This window comes from Strix aluco, chromosome 5 (assembly GCF_031877795.1).
Source record: "Strix aluco isolate bStrAlu1 chromosome 5, bStrAlu1.hap1, whole genome shotgun sequence".
NCBI lineage: Eukaryota > Metazoa > Chordata > Aves > Strigiformes > Strigidae > Strix > Strix aluco.
In genome coordinates, this window is record NC_133935.1 from 50,893,981 (window position 1) to 50,912,642 (window position 18,662).

The 18,662-nt window shown below is 40.7% G+C and overlaps 1 protein-coding gene across 1 annotated transcript in view; it reads right to left on the bottom strand.

Annotated features, from left to right (window-relative positions):
* RASSF3 (Ras association domain family member 3) overlaps positions 1 to 18,662 on the bottom strand; it is a 98,965-nt gene that overhangs the window by 71,900 nt on the left and 8,403 nt on the right. Inside the window, exon 2 of the mRNA XM_074827304.1 lies at positions 7,641 to 7,765. Within this exon, the coding sequence (XP_074683405.1) occupies positions 7,641 to 7,765 (125 nt within the window). The remainder of the gene's footprint in view (positions 1 to 7,640; positions 7,766 to 18,662) is intronic.

Below are 18,662 nucleotides of genomic sequence, written 5' to 3' on the forward strand. Positions count from 1 at the left end.
TTCCTGTAAGATAAACAGGACAGGATCAGAACAACATAGGGGTCTGTCCTCTACCTGTTTTCCTAACAGCTGTCTGTGGGGCTGCTGGTTGGCAAGTTACTTGGATCAAAGACTGGCAACAAATATATTCATATCTTCACCCAGCAATGTTATCATTAAAAATAATCAAAAGCCACTCCCCACCTTCCTTCCCCACCAGGGAAGGTTTTGCATCATGCCCTTCCTGCACTGAGTCAAAAGGCAGCAGCAATCTCTTCTCTGTACATTTCCAACAGCTGTTAATGCCATAAGTCAACAAAAGAAGCCTGATACTGTAAAAAAAAAAAAAAAAAGAAAGAGATAGTGTGAAGCTCTGAAGAATATTTTAGGCAATCTGGATGAGAAAATGGGATGCAAGTTTCACAACAGTTCTGACTTTCTCTTCTAATCAACTCTTGCTGCTGTCTTGTTATTTGCTTAGGGCAGGTCTACGTGGGGTGAATTAAGTAGTCTGTAGTTACCAGCCCAGCTACCTTCCTGAACATTCAAATGCAAAATAAAATCAGCCTCATGAATAAGCGCGCTAGAAAGTGCCTGATATTAAATAATTCTTTGGACCCTCATCCTGCTTGGAAACCAGTTCACCCCTGTGGTTTAATAGATTAGGTCAGACCTGACACAGCTGCTGGTAATTCCATTTAGGTCAAAGTGTTTTATAGTTATAAAGTAAATAATCAGGCAGCCTGTGAAGGGAAGAATGAAAGACACTGTCACCCTGTTTACCAGTCTATCTCTAACAGAGAGGTGAGGTTTAATTTTCCATCTGTCATCTACAGCACATGGACTTTTGACAAAAGTCAGTGTCAGGACTGCACCAGGACAAACTCGCAGGGGCCAGTGTTCACCCCCCACTTACCAGTTTCCCAGCCAGTGCTCATTTTCTTTGCATGTTTTGAGGGTTGAGTAAGGTACTCAAGACACTATCATAATTAGTGATTTATCACCCAGCAACTGGGCAACTTCCATGTACAATCATAATCTACAACATATAACAGCAAAATACCCCTCTTCAAGCATGCATGTTTTGATGCAGGCAGCCAACATCTGTTTGCCTACACATGCCCCATCAAAACCAATTGTCCTAGTGATCACTGTCCTGATCTGCATGTTGAAAATCTACCCTAAAGATCAGAAAGACATTGTGCTCTAATATCTTCGCTGCAAATTATCACAAACCCAACCCTCAGGATTCTGGCTTGTTGCCAGCCCCCCCTCTGCTTGCTCAGGCAGAGCCTGGCTACCCCTCACATCAGTGTGCAGCTATATCACACTATATAACCTACATAACACATAAAACTTCACATTTTAGAGGATCAGTTCTCCTTGAACTTTCTCTCCAACATGATTAGGCAATGCTGTTTGAATATCAGAGACCCACCTGGAACGCATGGGACATGCAAGCCTACATTACTTGTATTCAATTTGTAATGTGATCATCTGTGCACTGCTGAGCCTGCTGAGATACTGGGAAGATATTAATAACTTTGAATTAGGAAGAAAACTGCCACAGTAAAAAAAGCACTTGGTATTTTACATCCTACACCTGGCACAACACTGACAGCAGAAACTGGAAAGGATTGTGGAAAAATGTGTGTAGTAAGAATAGTGTGTATTAGAAATAAAAGGTGGAAGAAGACATTGATCTTATAATGACGGCTGACAAAATGGCAGGTTGAAGCTGCCCACATTACTAGGAAAACATGTCATTTTCTAGGGAGACTACACAAACCTCTTGAATATGAAAAATGTAACTGTGCAAAAATCAGAAGTGCATTTTAAATGTTCCCCTCACCTAATAGCAGTATTTTCCTGTAATTTGAAGCCTCATCTATGTAACTAGAAAATCAGAGCTGTTTGACTGGAGTTGATCTGGTTGCTAAACAACTGATAATTGATCTCTGTGTTTCAACAGTGTTCTTTAAGCAGGGATCTTGCTACCTTTCTGTTTGAAAGGTCAGGCCTGTACATTATCCAAGTATTCTAAATGGAAAAAACCCCCAACAACCCCAATTTAAGAAAAAAAGTTTAAGGATATATTTACTGATCAAAATGTGTGATTTTTAAATAACGCTTAAAAAACATAGTGCTGTAACAACATGACTCTGCTTCTGTGGGCTGAAAATTCCTGCCAGGTGCCAACAAGCTGAGTCCACTCTGTTAAAAATATTAATTCTAGTATTACATTATTTGGTGGTATGATGATACAGTGCCCTCACCACGTGCCTCATCCAGTCTTTATTTATTGGACTTTAAGATCCACTTTCAATTTTAAAAAGCCCTCCTTGTTTAAATGCATCTTTTGGATTCGTCCTACCTGCAATATTCAACTACTGCCTTAGTCACCATCGGCCGAAGTGTTGATTTTGTCTGCCCTAGCAAACCTGACAGACTATTCCACAACGCCAGAGAATACTAAAGAAGTCCAAATATCTGTTATAGTAAATTAAGACTTCTTTAAAATGTTGTAATTAATTTATAATTTAAAGATCTTAAGTCAGGATTATGCAAAGCCCATTTTAATAATACCCTTGTGAAGGAAGGCTGCAGATGGCAGTGCCCCAAGAACTATTGTGGATACTCTCAAATTATTTTTTGAAAGCTTGGGACTAATTTCTAGTTTATATAATCTATCAAGGCTTTTATTTTTGCCAAATGGATTTCCCTAAAAGTAGCCTGAGCAATATACACAATTAGAACTGAAATCAGCTTCAGGTTTGGTTTAAAAGTTTTTCCAGTCACTGGCAAAAATGAAATCATGCTCCACTTGCCAAAACAAACATAATTCAGTTTTCCTCTTTTCCTTTCAACTACTACCAAGCATAACCGAGTTTAACAGAGATTTGAAATACACAAGCCCTAAAAACCATGCCCACTGTACAGGGTACACGTCACTACCAAGAGTTAGTGGAGAAGAGCAATCAATAGCTCAACAGTAGCCTTCATTATTAATCAAGAGCTGTACACATCTCCATCATGATATTTTGGTTTGCATTGTCAATTTTTTCCCAGAGGGGTTATTTTTGAAAAGAGATATCAAACTACCTCACCTCTGAGTGGGAAGAACTGAAACTACTTTCAGTTCCATTTAGATGAAAACCTCAGTGCCTATCCAGGTCCAGAAGTTTCTGTGTTTGCACTGTGAGATACTCTCAGTCTTCTCCACAGCAGATTCATGCATTTTGAAGCAATCTGGGAGGTGTTATTATCCAAGCTATTTGGGACAGCCTATATCCCTTTTTACCAAGTGTCTCAGGCCTTGCACAAATCTCATCTCTGACCACCCTTTGGGAAAATTTGAGTGTAGTGAGACCTCTTTGGGAAGGCATGCCATCTTGAAGGAGAAAAGAAATTGTATCTGTGGCTCGTGCATAGGAAATTTTAACATTTTGATCCATCTGGGATGAAAAAAAAAAACAGGAAAAAATGAAAGTCCACATAATGGCTTTGATACTTCTTAGACTTTGAGAAGCCCTTGGCAGTGTCAGTCAGAGGTGTTGCTCCTGTAATGGGCAACGTGGCAGCACAGGAGAGGACTGCTGGAAAGGGGTTCTATTCATCCTGCTCTGCTTGTTCCTGGAGGAAACTGGCAGCTCTTTCCGCAGCTCTTTCTGAGTGCTCTGTTGCAAGATCACAGAGAATATCCATCATTTCCTCTTTAATCTCTGTAGGAAGCCTTTTCAGGAAGGAAACATTTAAGGCTACACAATTAGCAAAACAACATCCCCCTTTCACCTGAGCCATATATTTCTGCCATCAAGTACCTGCAGTATGTTTGAAATCGTGAGTTTCATTTACAAGTATTTAACCCCACAGCCTCAGTGATCTCAGCTACATAATGGAATTTCCTAGACCTTTTTATAATGAAACATATATGTGTGTATATATGTATGCACACACACAGAAAGGACCTCAAAGTTCACGCTTTGTTAGCCCAAATGACTTGTTAATGAAGTCAAGTAGCGTGTCCATATTCCAGATTCTGAGATTATCTGACCACTCGTGGGTGCACCAAAGTCATTGGTGTAATTGCACAGGATGGAAATCCCTCAGAAATCTGTTGACTCCTTTTGCAAAATTAGCAGTTAAGAGCCTGTAAGAAATTCCTCTCTCCCATAAGGAAACCCTAAGCCTGGATTCTCAAACTGTGGTTCAACAAGACGTTTGTTCAGGGTTATTTGGAGTTTAAGGTGTTCCAGCCACACCACAACACCCAGCCCCTGTTGTGCTGACATCACTGTTCATGAGCTGTGTTGCAAACTAAAGAGCTGATCGGGCTTTGCACGAGCAAACATTAGAAGCCACATCTCCCTGACCCATATTAAAACAGCATTGTCCAAAAGCAGCAGTACTGGCACCACTGGGAATGGAAGGGCAGGGAGGAACATACAACAGTGTACAGGCACAAACAAATATCCAGGACCAGGAACTACAGCCAAGCCAAAAGCTCTGCTGCACTCAGGGTGCCACAAGGTCATTGCAGCAGGACAAAGTGCAGTTTATATCACACAGTTCAAGTAGGAATACATTCACATTGCCTGACCAGTCTAAAATGGTTTTAGGCCATGCAGAATTAGGTCTCAAAGCATTTGTCTACCATCATACTCAGAGCAATCATGTCCCTGTGTGGAGGAAGTTATGCAAGTATAAAGATGCCATGTCCCTTTACAAGAAAAGATCTAAGCTGTACCAGCATAAGAATGTGAGTATAACAACTTCAAACTAGTGCTCTGCCCACATAAAATTATTTTGTTTAAAAAAAGAAAATTACACTTCCAAACAAAATGGTTATCCCAGTAGGAAGAAAATGGACAAAGCCCAGGACTAAGGCTTGTTAGCGAGTCATTCCTCTCCATAAATACTACAAAGTTCAAGCAGTTCTGCAAAACCCCTCCACATTTTACTCAATGCTCACTGTATGGGTCAGACATCCCCAAATACATGAGTGATCTTTGTAACTATACATTTTACTAGCATAGCTTATGCAAAATTAACTGGTGTTGATTTTCAGAGTGTGATTTTCAAAGTCACGATGTAGATAAAGCAAAAGCAGGCGTCACTGGAACACTTATCCATTTGCTTCTCACTGGGGACTGTTCTGTGCCAAGTATCTGGTGCCTACGTTAGCAAATACTGTGGTGCAACACTAGCAGCTCTGTAAAGCAAAGCAAGTGGTGCTGAGAACCCAAAATCCTCAATATAAATACTTCACAGGTTTTACTGAAGACAATCTCTGTTTTGATCCTGTGGACTGAATGCCCATTAGTGGTCAGAGCACCCTAGATAGGCTTTTGGAGTGCCTCTTCTCAGAGGTTTCAGGAAACAGCTTAATTTTCATCTGAAAGGGAATTAAGTTTATGTGCTCTAAGACTGCTCACTGATATCAGCCAAAACAAGGGAAGTGAGGACAATTGGACGATTTGCTTCAAAAGCACACTCCTGTGTCTAACTAAAACCCTGAAGACTAGACACCATCCACAGAATAAGAATGCAAGAATAATTTCATAAAGGAAATAGATTCAGCCTCTTTCCCATCCTCTGACTCCTTCACTATCTTATACTAAACACTTACTCAGTTGTATAGGTGAGATGGAGATTCAGACTTTAAACAGAGAGAAAATATCACCTCAAGGCTGAGACTAAGTCCAGAAAATTTTAGCATGGAAGGGAAAAGTAATTTTGAAAAGACAGTTGAGCTGGGAGTTGTATTTCATTAAATAGTAACCTGTAAATGCCAATGTTTCCATTCAGAGATCTTAAAATTATTTTCAAAAATTCTAATTCCTTTTTACATACAAGACAAGTAGGTAAGTCCTAGAAAGACAAAGCAGTATGAGCAGGTAAGTAGCAGAGGAAGTAGTGAACTCAAACCTTGTGGTCTCCAACAGTAGCTGTTTCTATGCAGGACAGCCATGCACAAAGAAAATGACCTCACACAGTAGGAAGCATTCCAGGTTTTGTGCACGTAAATGATTGTTGCTTCAAAATCAATGGATGACGGATGCTGAAAATAGCATTTGAATCCTCATCTTATGTGTATCAGTTGTCACGCACACACACTGACCCAGACAGCTAGTGAGGAAAATGGATATTTGCAACAACTGTCATCCACAGCAACCAGCCAAATTATCATTTCTTCCAAGAGGAAGGAATCAGCAGGAAAAAAAACAGTACTTCTTTGATGCAATCTTGCTCCACTTAAACAAATGCACATGAAATTCAGCTTCCCTGAGTACTGTAAGGCTCAAACAGCGAGAAAGAGTTTCCTTGCTCAGCGTTCATAGCCACTTTATCCAGGACGGCACTAGTTCTTTCTTAGATTCCTCATGGCCAAGCTACACATGCCTTTTTGAGTATAAATGGCTTTTAATGGTCGCCTCTTTCTGCTCCTGTGGTATTTTCCTGCTGACAGTCACCCACACTTCCAAAACCTGTGTTGCCATGTCCTTCTTCCTCCCCACCCCTGCTACTTCTCCTTTCAGTATCTGAGTTATTCCCCTTTGCTCTTCCTAACAGCAAGTCATGAGGAGCTCATGAGAGACACTGTGTCCCCAGTCACAGTTTGGGTGGCTGGAGCATGCATCGCCCCTACCAAATAAATTTTACACTTGCAGAGAAAATTCAGTGCTGTCCTGGAGCACACACTGCAAGCTCAGCAAAGGGCACTGAGCAATCTTGGTGCCCTCTCAGAAGTTTCTACAAGTTGGGAGTAAATATTCAAGGGCTAAACATCCGATTTTTTGGGTGGACTTTTGTGGAGGACAAAAGGTAAATGTATATGAAAATACAAAGAGGCATGAGCTAATTAGCACAGTACAACCTTTATCACAGCACTAAATGTCTATGGGGGCTCATTATCACTGTATGAACCTTCTTCTCAGAAGACCCTTGCTCTGTCTGCAGAAATGTGCTACTTTGATGTGTTCCCTGAACAAAGGGAAAGGTCCTGATGTCAAGAGTGAAACGCAAGGAGTGACACTTTGTGGTGTTTTAAGGAAGGAAATGAGGAGGCACACTGTGACCCATTGAAGCTGCTGGGGAACCAAGGCAAGGAAATTTGAAATTACCCTAAGAGGGATTTGATGAGAACTGAGGGAATAACAACAAATCCAGACAAAACTAGTAGGATCTTTAATGATCACAAATAGCCAAGCTCTTAGTTTTATTTCCCACCTCATGGCACTACATTCAGCAGCACAGGGCACTTGGGTCATCAAGCTCACTTTGTGAGCTGCTTCACAGTATGGCCGAGGCTACCTGAAGGGGAACTCCATCCCCATATTCTCATTCCCTGCCGTACATGCCTGCTCTAACCACACAGTGACCCAAAGCAACAGGAAAAATACCTTTCTTGTGGTATTTTTCAACCTTTCAGTCAGTTTAGTTGAAAAGTAATTGGAGCAGGAGTGACCCAGCTGGCAGTAGCCAGGTGTGGGTTGACCCAGCCATACTGTAAAATCACAGCACTGGGTGGGAAATTCAGCTTTGCTGGCCATGCCTAAGTGTGACATTCTTCCTGAGCAGCCAGGTGAGGCGAGCAGACCACACTTCATTACAGAGCTGACAAGAGAAAGCAGTAATTACAGGAACACAAGATCTATTACCTGACCATTGTTGTAAGATGGATCTAAGGTGTCATGTGGAGCGAGGCAGTCCATTAATCTTCCATTCCGCCGGCTGCCCAAGTGCACCAGATCATGGCGGTGAGCATGGCAGGTGTATTTGCAATCTGAAACATGCACACAGACATACACAATTTTACAAAAAGAGAAATAGAGGAAGTGTTTAGAAATGAAGTTGCTGCAGGCAGAACCTAGGAGCGAGACACATCCTCATTTGCTACGTGACCTCAGAAAAACTACCACCTCTTGACTGAATCTCCCCATCCGTACGTAAAGATAATAATAGTTACATATTATTGGAGATGTAAATCCACTGGAGTGAAGGTGACAGTGCAGCACAACTCAGTGTCACACTGACACAGCTGCAGTGATGCAGTACACTAGTCAGATTGGGGCTGACTTGGAGCAATGTTTTTGCAAAAAGTCTATGCCACATACTATGTATTAGCTACTGTAATGTAAGCTTGAAAGGGGCTGTTCTCAGAAAAGACACAACAGTTATGATTTTCAGATAAACATTTCTGTGCAAGTACAATAACTATTAAATGGTTTTACGTGTTTTAAGCTTAGGTTCTCTTAAGAATATGCACATGAATATTGAAAACGGAATGAGCTGTAATTAACCTGCTAAATCACAAAGTTGCCTTCAGGAACAATTCAGAAATTTCACTTGCTGGCTAGCAAAATCAACTAAGATGGCTATTAGAAAGGTAAATTCATGATAACAGAGGCAGATGGCCCTATCTCTAGTAAGAAATCAGACGATTCATATGGCCTCTAATCTCAGAGAGAATCGCTCTAACAGTATTTGCAAAAACAATCTGTATTTGATCTGAAGCCTTGTTGCATTTGCTGTTTTCCTATGTAAACTGGGAAGAGTTCATGATACCACCCTTGCCTGGCACTGAAAGTCACTTTCTATTTTTAGGTTTTACATTGTTTATAATTTTGCCAAAGAGCAACCACTGTACTTCAAGTTTCCACGCTGGGGAACATCATGGTGTTTGTTTTAGAACATTTTGGCTAAAACAATTCAGCCATTTCCAAGAATGACTTTTGGAGGAAATGCTTTCATATACCCTAACTAAACTACTCTTTAAAATATTTTTTTTTGCTACTAAGCTTTATCATTCCCTCATTTACAGCAAAAGCTGAATTCTGGATGGGTTTTTTTTTGTTCCCTTATCAGCCTCTCAAAAATCTCAGTTTCCCTTATGTTTGATTAGATTCTCATTACAGTTCCTGAAGAATATATTCTTCAAGGTTCCCATTTCTGATCCATACTCATCAGCAGTGTTATGGGGCAAGGCAGCAGAGTGTTCCCTGAAATGCTGCTCCTTTTAGCTAGGGACTGGATCTTTAATGTAAGATCCCTGCACTGGCAGATCATCCAAAAGTAAAAATTTTAATGTGGATCAGGTGTAAACATACAATCACATTTTTGTGCCTGATATAGCATTTATGATATACTTGCATTAAGGCAAAATTAAATATATTTTATTTGGCACAAAGTCTGACAATACAAAGTCAACCAGTCAAAACTTTCCTAATATCAGTGACCCATCAGAGTGACTCCATGCTGGATCAGCACTCTGGATCAGATAACTAGGATGTTTCTGATCTTAAACCAGACTAACTATATCACTATAATATCTCTCAAGTCACAGTCCTCTTGGGACATCAGCAAATTGCCTCCAGCTAATTATGTGGCAAGAAGGACCCTGTTGCAGTATAAATCAAAACACTGAAAGAAGGCTCAGAATCTCTAAAACCACCACTGTGTTTAATGCAGAATTTGGAAAACATGAAAATAGCAGGACTACAGGGGGAAAAAGGGATGGTTAAAAGGCAGCTGGATGGTGTCCAGGAGGAATGATAGTTCTCCCTGCACCCTTGTGTGATGCTGGCAAGCCATGCCAGACTCTCCCCAGGTGCTCCCCAATTTCTCCTGGGTGCCACGTTTGAGCTACTTCATCCGATTTGCAGGAAACATGGAGCATTTAGAAACGCAACCTCTGTTTTATGCTTATGCAGCTGGGATTATTTTTCAGATGACTCACACACCTCACGGAGCAGTTCTGGAGAAGAAAGGACACTCATGTTTGTGGAGTCTTAGAGAAGAGAATAATTTTGTATTTGGGAAGGGACCCCATGAGACGCCTCACCCATACCTGACAGGATTAAATAAAATTCGGAGTTATTGTTCATCAGGTAAGGGAGTAGGGCAGCTCCACGGGAAAATCCAGATGGGACAACTTAATTAAAAATGACATTGTAATGCATATGCAAAAGCAGGTCAAATGAAAGTAATACTTGAATTTCTTATTTTTCTTAATTTCTGTGTTCTTTACTTTGCAAGTTGAATTATCTTCTTCTTAAGAACTGTATGTCTACCTTTCTATTCTCCCCCTCTAATTCCAAGAAAGCTGACCAATTTCAACAACAAACAGTCTAAAAGCTAATTAAGTTCATATGAGTTTTTTATGAAAATTATCTCCTGTCCAAAGGAGGAAGACCCAAACTAATACCCATGCTCAGCACAGGGCAGGCAAAAATTAGCCGTTACGCCATTGTCTGGCAATGTCTGGACAAGCAGTTACTTAAACACATCACCTCCTTGGTGAGGAGGTTATGGGGAACGGGGCACTAATCTGTAGGAAACCAGGCTTCACTAATTCCCCAACTTTCTATGATTACACAAACAGATATACCAAGCACGCACCAATTCTAAAGATATATTTTCACAAATAATATTAGGAAAAAATCTGTTAGCTAAACAGTGTTCAAAACCAGGATTACTAATTAAGTTAGGAAACATTATCTCTCAATGCTATTTTGTTTGTCATTTGTATTCATTTTAATTCGCGAGTCTGTAACGTCATTTGTAAGACAAGCCCATAATTTCTGCCTGGCTATTATAGGTATAATTGCAAAAAATGTAAAAGCTTCATCTCTGAAACTCTTTCAGTCATAAACTAGATTTTAATATACTGATTATGTTTAATGAGCAAGACAAGAAAAGAGGATGAATTTTTTCTACAACAGTAATACTTAAACCTTTTTTTCTATGTGTTTTAGCTTTAAATACATTATTTTATTCCATTCATGGCATACAATGTTTCACAAAGGTTCAGGTAGCATCAAATTAAAAATAATATCTTTTCTGGTGATCCTTTACTGAAGCGCTCCAAAAATTGCCATGAGTTCAAAAATTAGCTATTATTCTGGAAAGACTGTTTTGGTCATCAGATTGTGGCTTGACATATGATTTCTGCTTGGAAAGCAGTCAGAACCAGGTGCTCTTTCTTGATGTGGTCTGAAATGAATGCTGTCCTTTGAATTCAAAGATCTGGGGGCTTTAACTGGGCACAGTTGATAAAAGCATCCACTGACATCTAGAAAATCTAACAGGTTTGTTTCACTACTGCTCAGACTGTCCTCTGAAGTTATTTATGAAAGTGATGTATCAATGCGCATTGAATATGCATAATTGTCCTGCATCATTAGGAAATGCAAAGTAAGTATGTATTTATTAAACATACAAATATTATCCTTTAAAAGTTTCATTGTCAGCTACTGAGACATAATGTAACACCTTATTAATTATTCTATTGCAACAATGGCTTGACTAGAGTCACAGAAAAAAATAACGTTGCAAATTTTACAATTACATGAAATCAAGATTACTCCAATCCTCCCTTCACAAGGGTGAACTGTAAGACTTCAACACGTTCATTTTATGTGAATAGTCCCTACCTGATTGGTTTTTTTTTACATGAAACCTGATTTTTCGTGATAGTTTGTACATAGCTGTTCCCATAACTGATTTGCTCCAGGGAGGCACAGCAGAAAGTAAGCAAGTGAACAGGCAGACAACCCAACAGAGTAATTGAGCATTACTGAATCAGGCAGAGGCAGGCTCAACAGCAAAGTCTCTCTGTCCTCCTGTGGTCTTCTCTGCCTAGGAAATATGTGTGTTCATTTCTGTGATGGCCCAGACAAATTTAACTTCCAAATGGGTATGCAAAATGTATGTTGTGCTTGAGTGACTGAAGCTCACAGAAAGTTCAAAGCCAAATTTGTGTTATGTTTGCATTATTTATCAACCACACTAAGATGGAAGAAGTCTTTATTAGAAAGCATGAGGAGGGTATACAACTTGGTCCTGCCACTGTGTGTATTAGGAAATTAGCAAGTAAAATCATCTTTACTTGAGTGCCTGTGGCTTGGTTCCCAGCAATCAGAAGAGAGATTACTGCTGTGCTTGCTCTATGGAAAGTATGCCTGCAAAGCTTCTTGGAAAAATATTCAAACTACATAAGGTGCTTAATGCTTTAATTCTTAATCCATTTTCAGCCAGCAGGTCACAAAAGGAAGGAGAATGAAGTTCAGCAATTTTTCTCCTGCAAGGCAGAACTGCATTGTATTTCTACAGTACACTGATATCCACATCTCACATTTCAGTTTGTACTTAATATATGTTGTGCTGTTCTCCTTTTTGCTGATGCTCAAATGTCTGCAGTCTAGTCAGATGCTAAAGTTGCTACCAAGATCTTTTTCAGCAGTTTCACTAGAAGCTGTAATGGAACGAGAAACCCATTTGGATTAACTGCCTTCAGAAAGCATTAAGCACAGCTGCTAGTGGGTAGAGATCTGCTGTAACATTGGTTTTATCTCTATGCAGTTCCATTTATTTCTGATTATTTGTTTATTTATTAGTCTCACTTAACATCAGTTTGAGATTAAAATAAAGTTCGTTGTAACCATATTTCCCAATTAGTGAGTCACGGGTGTTTTTTAATGGATCACAACCATTACAGATGAGACAGACTTTCCGATCTTCTCATGGTCATCCTTTTCCCCAAGGGATCTCTGTGCACATTTTGTGCTCTTTCCCTGTTGTGGAGCTACACAAGGCTTAGATCAGATTGTAGCAAAGCCCACATCTTTCAAACCCCTGTGAAGATGTGCCTATCCACAAGTACTACTTTGCCACTTAGGGTCTCCTAATCTGCTGTTTCTCTATAGACTCTGCTTTCAACAGGTACACTGGCCATTGCCATGGCCACTGGCCATGAAGCCCTAGATGGGATACACACTTCCCATAGAGAGGATCCTCTACCATTTTCCCAAGCACAGAAAGACCATAAATTGGCTTAACTTGCTTCCTAGGGAAATGCTCCAAGAAGCCTGTTACAAGTACCTTGAAAAAGACAGTGAAACTGTCTTGTTTCTGGAGTGGCACTGGAGGGACTAAATTAGACCAGAAGATGTAACCAGATGTGCCTTCTCCTTCAAGCTGATGAGCACTGCCTGCTGGAAAGCAGGTGGTCTCTCTCACTCAATTCCTGCTTCCTACAGTTGTCCTAACCCACTTGAAAATATTAGCAGATGAGCATGGATAGAAACAGCAAAGGATAAAGGCTTTCGAACTGCTGGTGCTAAAACTAGTCTTCAAGATTTGTAATTTAAACACCCACACAGAATTGGAGTAATCATCAGAGGCAGTGACACTCACTGCTTACAGAGCACTCAAAAGAAATTTTGGGTGCTCAATATCCTGGAAAAATGAAGCCATTGTTATGCAAGTGCCATGGTTGGAACGTTGCAGCCATCATGTCAAATTTTCCGTTGCTTGTTCCCCTCTTGCACTGCAGAGCATGGGAAGCTACAAAATCAACCTCAGTTTCCTTCCTTACACAAACACATGAACTGCCATGGATATGCCACAATAGGTGAAGTATCCCTATTCATCCTTTCCTTGCCAAATAATAACAAAGAACAGAATATCTGATATACTGCTTTTCAGAAACATAAGTGATGTTCACTCTTAGAGAAGTACTACACTAAACTTCAAAGATTATTAACATTCATAACACCTTAGTATCGAAAGGATGGTAGACTTGTAATGCAGAAGAAAGAGCACAGAAATCCATGATGCTTTGAACAGGAATGCAAAAGAAGCAAATGAAAGTGGAAGGAGGTCAGCTGATAGAATAGCCTTCATTGTATAAATGCATTTTTTCTTCAGTTTTGCTAAAATCCTCATCTTCTGGTTTCCCATAGCTGGCAAATATAATTTGGATTACAATCTTCAATTAGTAAAAACCAAACAAAAGCCTCTCAAATGCTTGTCTATCACTATGTCTAATATACTCACACATTTACCGGTTAAATAATAGTCTATAAAATGTTATTCATGACAAAACCCTAAAAATCAAAGGAATATAATTACAGATAGGTGGTCTATGAAGAACAGTTAAACCATGAGCTACTAGTGACTTTAAAGAACTCCAGTTTTGTTAATACTAGTCCACGAAACGTCATCAAATTATACACTACTCTTTATGTTTAATACTGATTCAGTGAAAAGAATAATTTTGAACAGATAAAGACATACGGAAAAACTAAAATGAGACCAGTTATTGACTGTAGCAATATTGTCCTTGATGTACCAGGATGTACAGGATGTACTGGGTACAGGAGCAGGTTTTACATTACAATATAAATCAAATGCAGACATGGCACTTTAAAACATTCTCAGTTCAGTTGGTTTCTATGAGGAGAAAAAGTTACATGTCTACATATGCCACAAAAGTTACATCCAAGTTTAAATGACTATTTGGAAATAATGCTATTTCTGCAAATTTGTAGCTGAGACTGCTGTTTGACTTATATCTTTCTGACTTCAGATCAACAGAAAAAAGAATTACTCTGGAACCTGACTAGAGAATCAGAATTTCAAGGCTCCTCTTCAGAAGAGCAGAAATTGTTAAGGAGACACCCGAAGTTTGGTTCCCATCCTGCAGTCCCACCAAGCCAAAAAAGGCACCTCTGGAAGTTTTTGTGCTTTTGAATCACAAGAAAAGATTGATACAGATTTACGCTGATTTTTCAAAGATCTCTATACTAGTACCTGTCATTTCTTCCTGGCTGCTAATTTTTCTCAACCCTGCATCCTACCATTGTGCAACCCCAAACATTTACATACACACCAGATAAAACTGATTGTCTGCCAGGCTTGCAACCCCATTTGTAACTGCCACAGCACACTCAGGGTCAGGAACCCTCGCCTGGGAACAGGATAAACTCCTGTAACAGGCTCTATTAGGAGCTACTTATGATGACTGAGATAAAATTAACCAGAATGTCTATGGCACAGACCTGCAAAATCATGTATTTGCATATATTTGGACCTCAGGAGAAGGCAGGTGCTTTAACTCTAATAGAACAGTCCAGGACCCAACCCAAAAGCTCACTGGGTTTTCGTCTGCAAAGCATCATACCAAGCTAGAGTTTGGATACCGCACCAAAAAAAAAAAAAAAAATCTGTATTACTCACCAGTTTAAGATTCACAGTTTTTAGATAACAGTTTATCTATCATCTAGGCAGGCAACCACCTGACTTTGCCACATCCAGAGGACATTATATTTCCAAAGCAGGAGGGAGTGATCAGTCTTTTGGTAAGAAGATGAGAAAACTCTTTCTTGAGTGAATCACTGACTGAGAACTCCAGGGAGGCCCGAAGGAGGAGATGAGGTATAAGAATCAGCAGCCTCCATGAGCCTGGGACTGTCTAATGTCCCTGCTGCCTGGGAACACTGGGACCACATCTCTGATCACGTACACCAATAATTGGTTAATAAATAAATTCAGCTTCCCAACTGCAAAACCGGATAGAATGACAGGCATTTTAGATTAAACAGTCTAAACCAGATTTTTTTTTCAGTTTCTGCCGCTGGTACCTTTATAAACTTCTACAATCCTGTCATCTATTTTGGAGCCTTTAAGTACTTATTTTTGTATGAGCTTATCTTAACCTGGTTTGTGCCAGAGGGCTTGCTAGATAACTGGCAAACACCAAGACACATGAGTTCTGTGGACATGGTCATCCTTAGCCCCAGGGGTAGTGAGACTGGCTCACCAGGACTGACATGCCAGGGCAGCTCATCAGCCTGCCCAAGAGTGGAAGGAGACATTGCCATCTAGCTGCACGATGAAGAACTGGGATGTAGAAACTCGCATGGATGAAGCATCTTCGAGACCACTGCCAGCCAGGTAAGCTTGCTGGCAGCTGCCACAGAGAAGGTCCCTGACTACTGAGGGAGGATTGTCCACTCTTCATGTCAGCAACTGTAAAAACCATGCATGAGGAAAGGTTAATGCCTATCTTCAGCTACTAACATCTACCCTGGTTCTCAGATGCTTAAATGTCTCTGAGCACCTGGCCCTAAATGACGTAGGAACATAAATCTCATTGATTTACTCTGGAGCTATTAAAGAATTAAAGTCAATTTAATCTGTTTGTGAAGCTCGTTTGCATTTTTATCAACATGATAACAGTCTCAGGTCTTCTCCCTCCTTCTAGTGCTTGCCAACAGGCTCCAGCTAAGACTTGTCACAGGAGACTGACACAAACCTAGGATCCTATAAAACCAGCCTATAAACAGGCCAATGCTCCTGAAAACTACTACACCTCTTTTGGGCAGGTAATGCTCTGTGTGCAGTCCTGTTTACAGTCACCGTTCCTGCAGAAACAGAACACCCAGTGTTTGCCAGACCACCCTGAAACAATCACAAAACCTGTTTGTAAGCAAGGTTGAAAACATTTACTTCATTCAATCGATGTAAGGGTTAAAACACAAATTTACAACAGTGGAAACACTTTAAAAAGAAAAGCACAAGACATGAAAATACAAGTTCAGATTATATTTACTTCTCACAATCTCCTTTATCTGTTTCAGTATCACAGCTAGCTGCAGAGCCAGGCCACATCCCCTCCTGAGGCTACCCCAGGGCTATTGTGTTTTTGGGAGGTCTTAGATCTGCCTATTTCTTGGAGGCAGACTGAGGGGTACAGGACTGAGCCCTCCTTCCCCAGCCTGAAACGTCTCCTCCCTGTAAGGGCTCCCCTGGAGTTAACTAGGCACGGGAACACCACACGGTAATGCCAGCATGTGGAGGAGATACCTCATTTCTCCTTCTTCCTTAGGTCCTCTTGATGTACAGACATCTATGGCATTCTTTAGTTAAACTTCCAGGCTATACCTTTAAGCTGGCTCTGCTTCTACAGCCTTCCAAAAAAAATGTCTGAATTGCAATGCACACCTTGAGAAACAAGCTCCTCAAGCTGGTAACATTCCTTCTGCCCTGAGCTTTGAGACCAAACATGAAACAATGAAACTGGGAAAGGGGGTTTCAAGCAAGCAAGCTTCTCCTCCCCATGTTCCTGGCTAATTTTCTGAGGTTCCCTTCTAGGTGCACACTCTGCCAAAAACCTTAAGATAACCTTAAGATTTAGCAGATTTTTTAAACACCCTGTAGCACTGCAATTCCTCCTGTCTTCCAAAGTTCCACACATGAAAACAGCAAGACCTGGTAAGACTCAAACTGTTAATAAATGCAAAGACTAGCAAATCATACCCATGCTTTGCAGCAAACGCGAAGGGAATGACTAAGCGCTCAGCTCCCGCTAGCACCTTTCCAGAGACGAGACCTCAGAGAGACAACTGCTCATTCCAGCCAGCAGACAGAGACTACAGCTCCTCCATGCCAGATAGGGGTGATGAGGCCAAATTCCTCTGAGCAGTAACTTCAAACAAGGGATTGAAATAAAACTTAGCAGATATCTTGATGTATCACCTTGTCTATTCTTTCACAAAAGACTTCAGAAAGTGTTTTTTACTGCTGACACAGCAAACCAGGCACCCATCACATACAGGCTCACAGGAGAAAACACCAGCAAAAATCTGATGGACCGGCAGAGACTTTACTGATCACCTGTGGCAGTGACAAAACCAAGGTATCACAAAGCAGCCATATTTCTTCTTCAGTTCAAGAGCAAAAGGATTTTGGAACAGAAAACAAGCCTTATTTTCTGTTTCTGACATTAACAAACTGCAGTGAGGTTATGCCACAAAAAGAAAAAAGTGCCCTGTAGATGAAATCCTAGATTTGACCTGGCCTGGAGAGCAACTTACAAGAATTTATTTACATTTGATTTCCCAAAAAACTAGTAATTCTTCCTTTTATGCTTACTTGTGTAAGGCTGCAGTAGTTGTTGAGTATCTCTACAAATCACTGAGCGGCATAGGGGAAGAGCACAAGGCCTGGTCCCTGGCTGGCAGCCAGCTCACAGCCCTGCACTGTGCCACAGGCAGCCCCCAGAGCCAGGCTGGAAGTGGGCAGAGGGATGGACACCAGTGGCTGCCCAGCCAATGCCAACTGCTTCTCTCTGCCTTCTCCCACCTGCTCCACAAGGCCAAGCAGCCAGAGAGGAGCCGTGGTGTTGCACTGAGCTATGCTTGCAGCAGCGACGTGGCAGCTAAGTGGCTACAATGGTAAAACAGGAGCTACAGCCTCTTTCCTCTGACAAATCTGCCCACTGGCATTTGGACCCTAACTACCAGACTAATTCACCAGACCCAGTACATTCTGCCAGTTACTTAAAAGCAGCCCAGGTTGTCTTTAAAATAAATTATGTTTTCATATGGAGACCACAAAACGCAGCAGACCAGAACATGTGCTGAATTTCCAACCTCTGAGGGAACAGAGCCTGAACGAGGATGGGGACGTAGATGCACCAGCTCCTCACACCTGGCTTTCCTTCTGTTGCAGCTTCAGAAAATGCATTTAAAATCCACTTTTGACACAATTAAAGGCATCAGATTTTATATTCATTAAACACTTGTCTTGGGAACACATGGCTGCATACACTTCTGCACTGCAAATGTGATGAAAAGTAACAGAAGAATTTCTGTTTAAAAAGTCAAAAATTGGTCCAAAGTATTTATGCAGTTCCACTATGTGTCCCGCTGGTATTTTGGGACTTCCATTTGCTCTGACTGTTAGCCTCTTTCCAACGTTAAAAACCTAAACAAACGGGGAGGAAAAAGCATTCCACGTTAAAAAAAAAAAAAAAAAAAAAAAAAAAGTAGTGAGCTCTCTTCTGTATGCAAAACCAATACTGCTTTTTGAAAGCGTTTGCTCTAGTGCCCTCTATT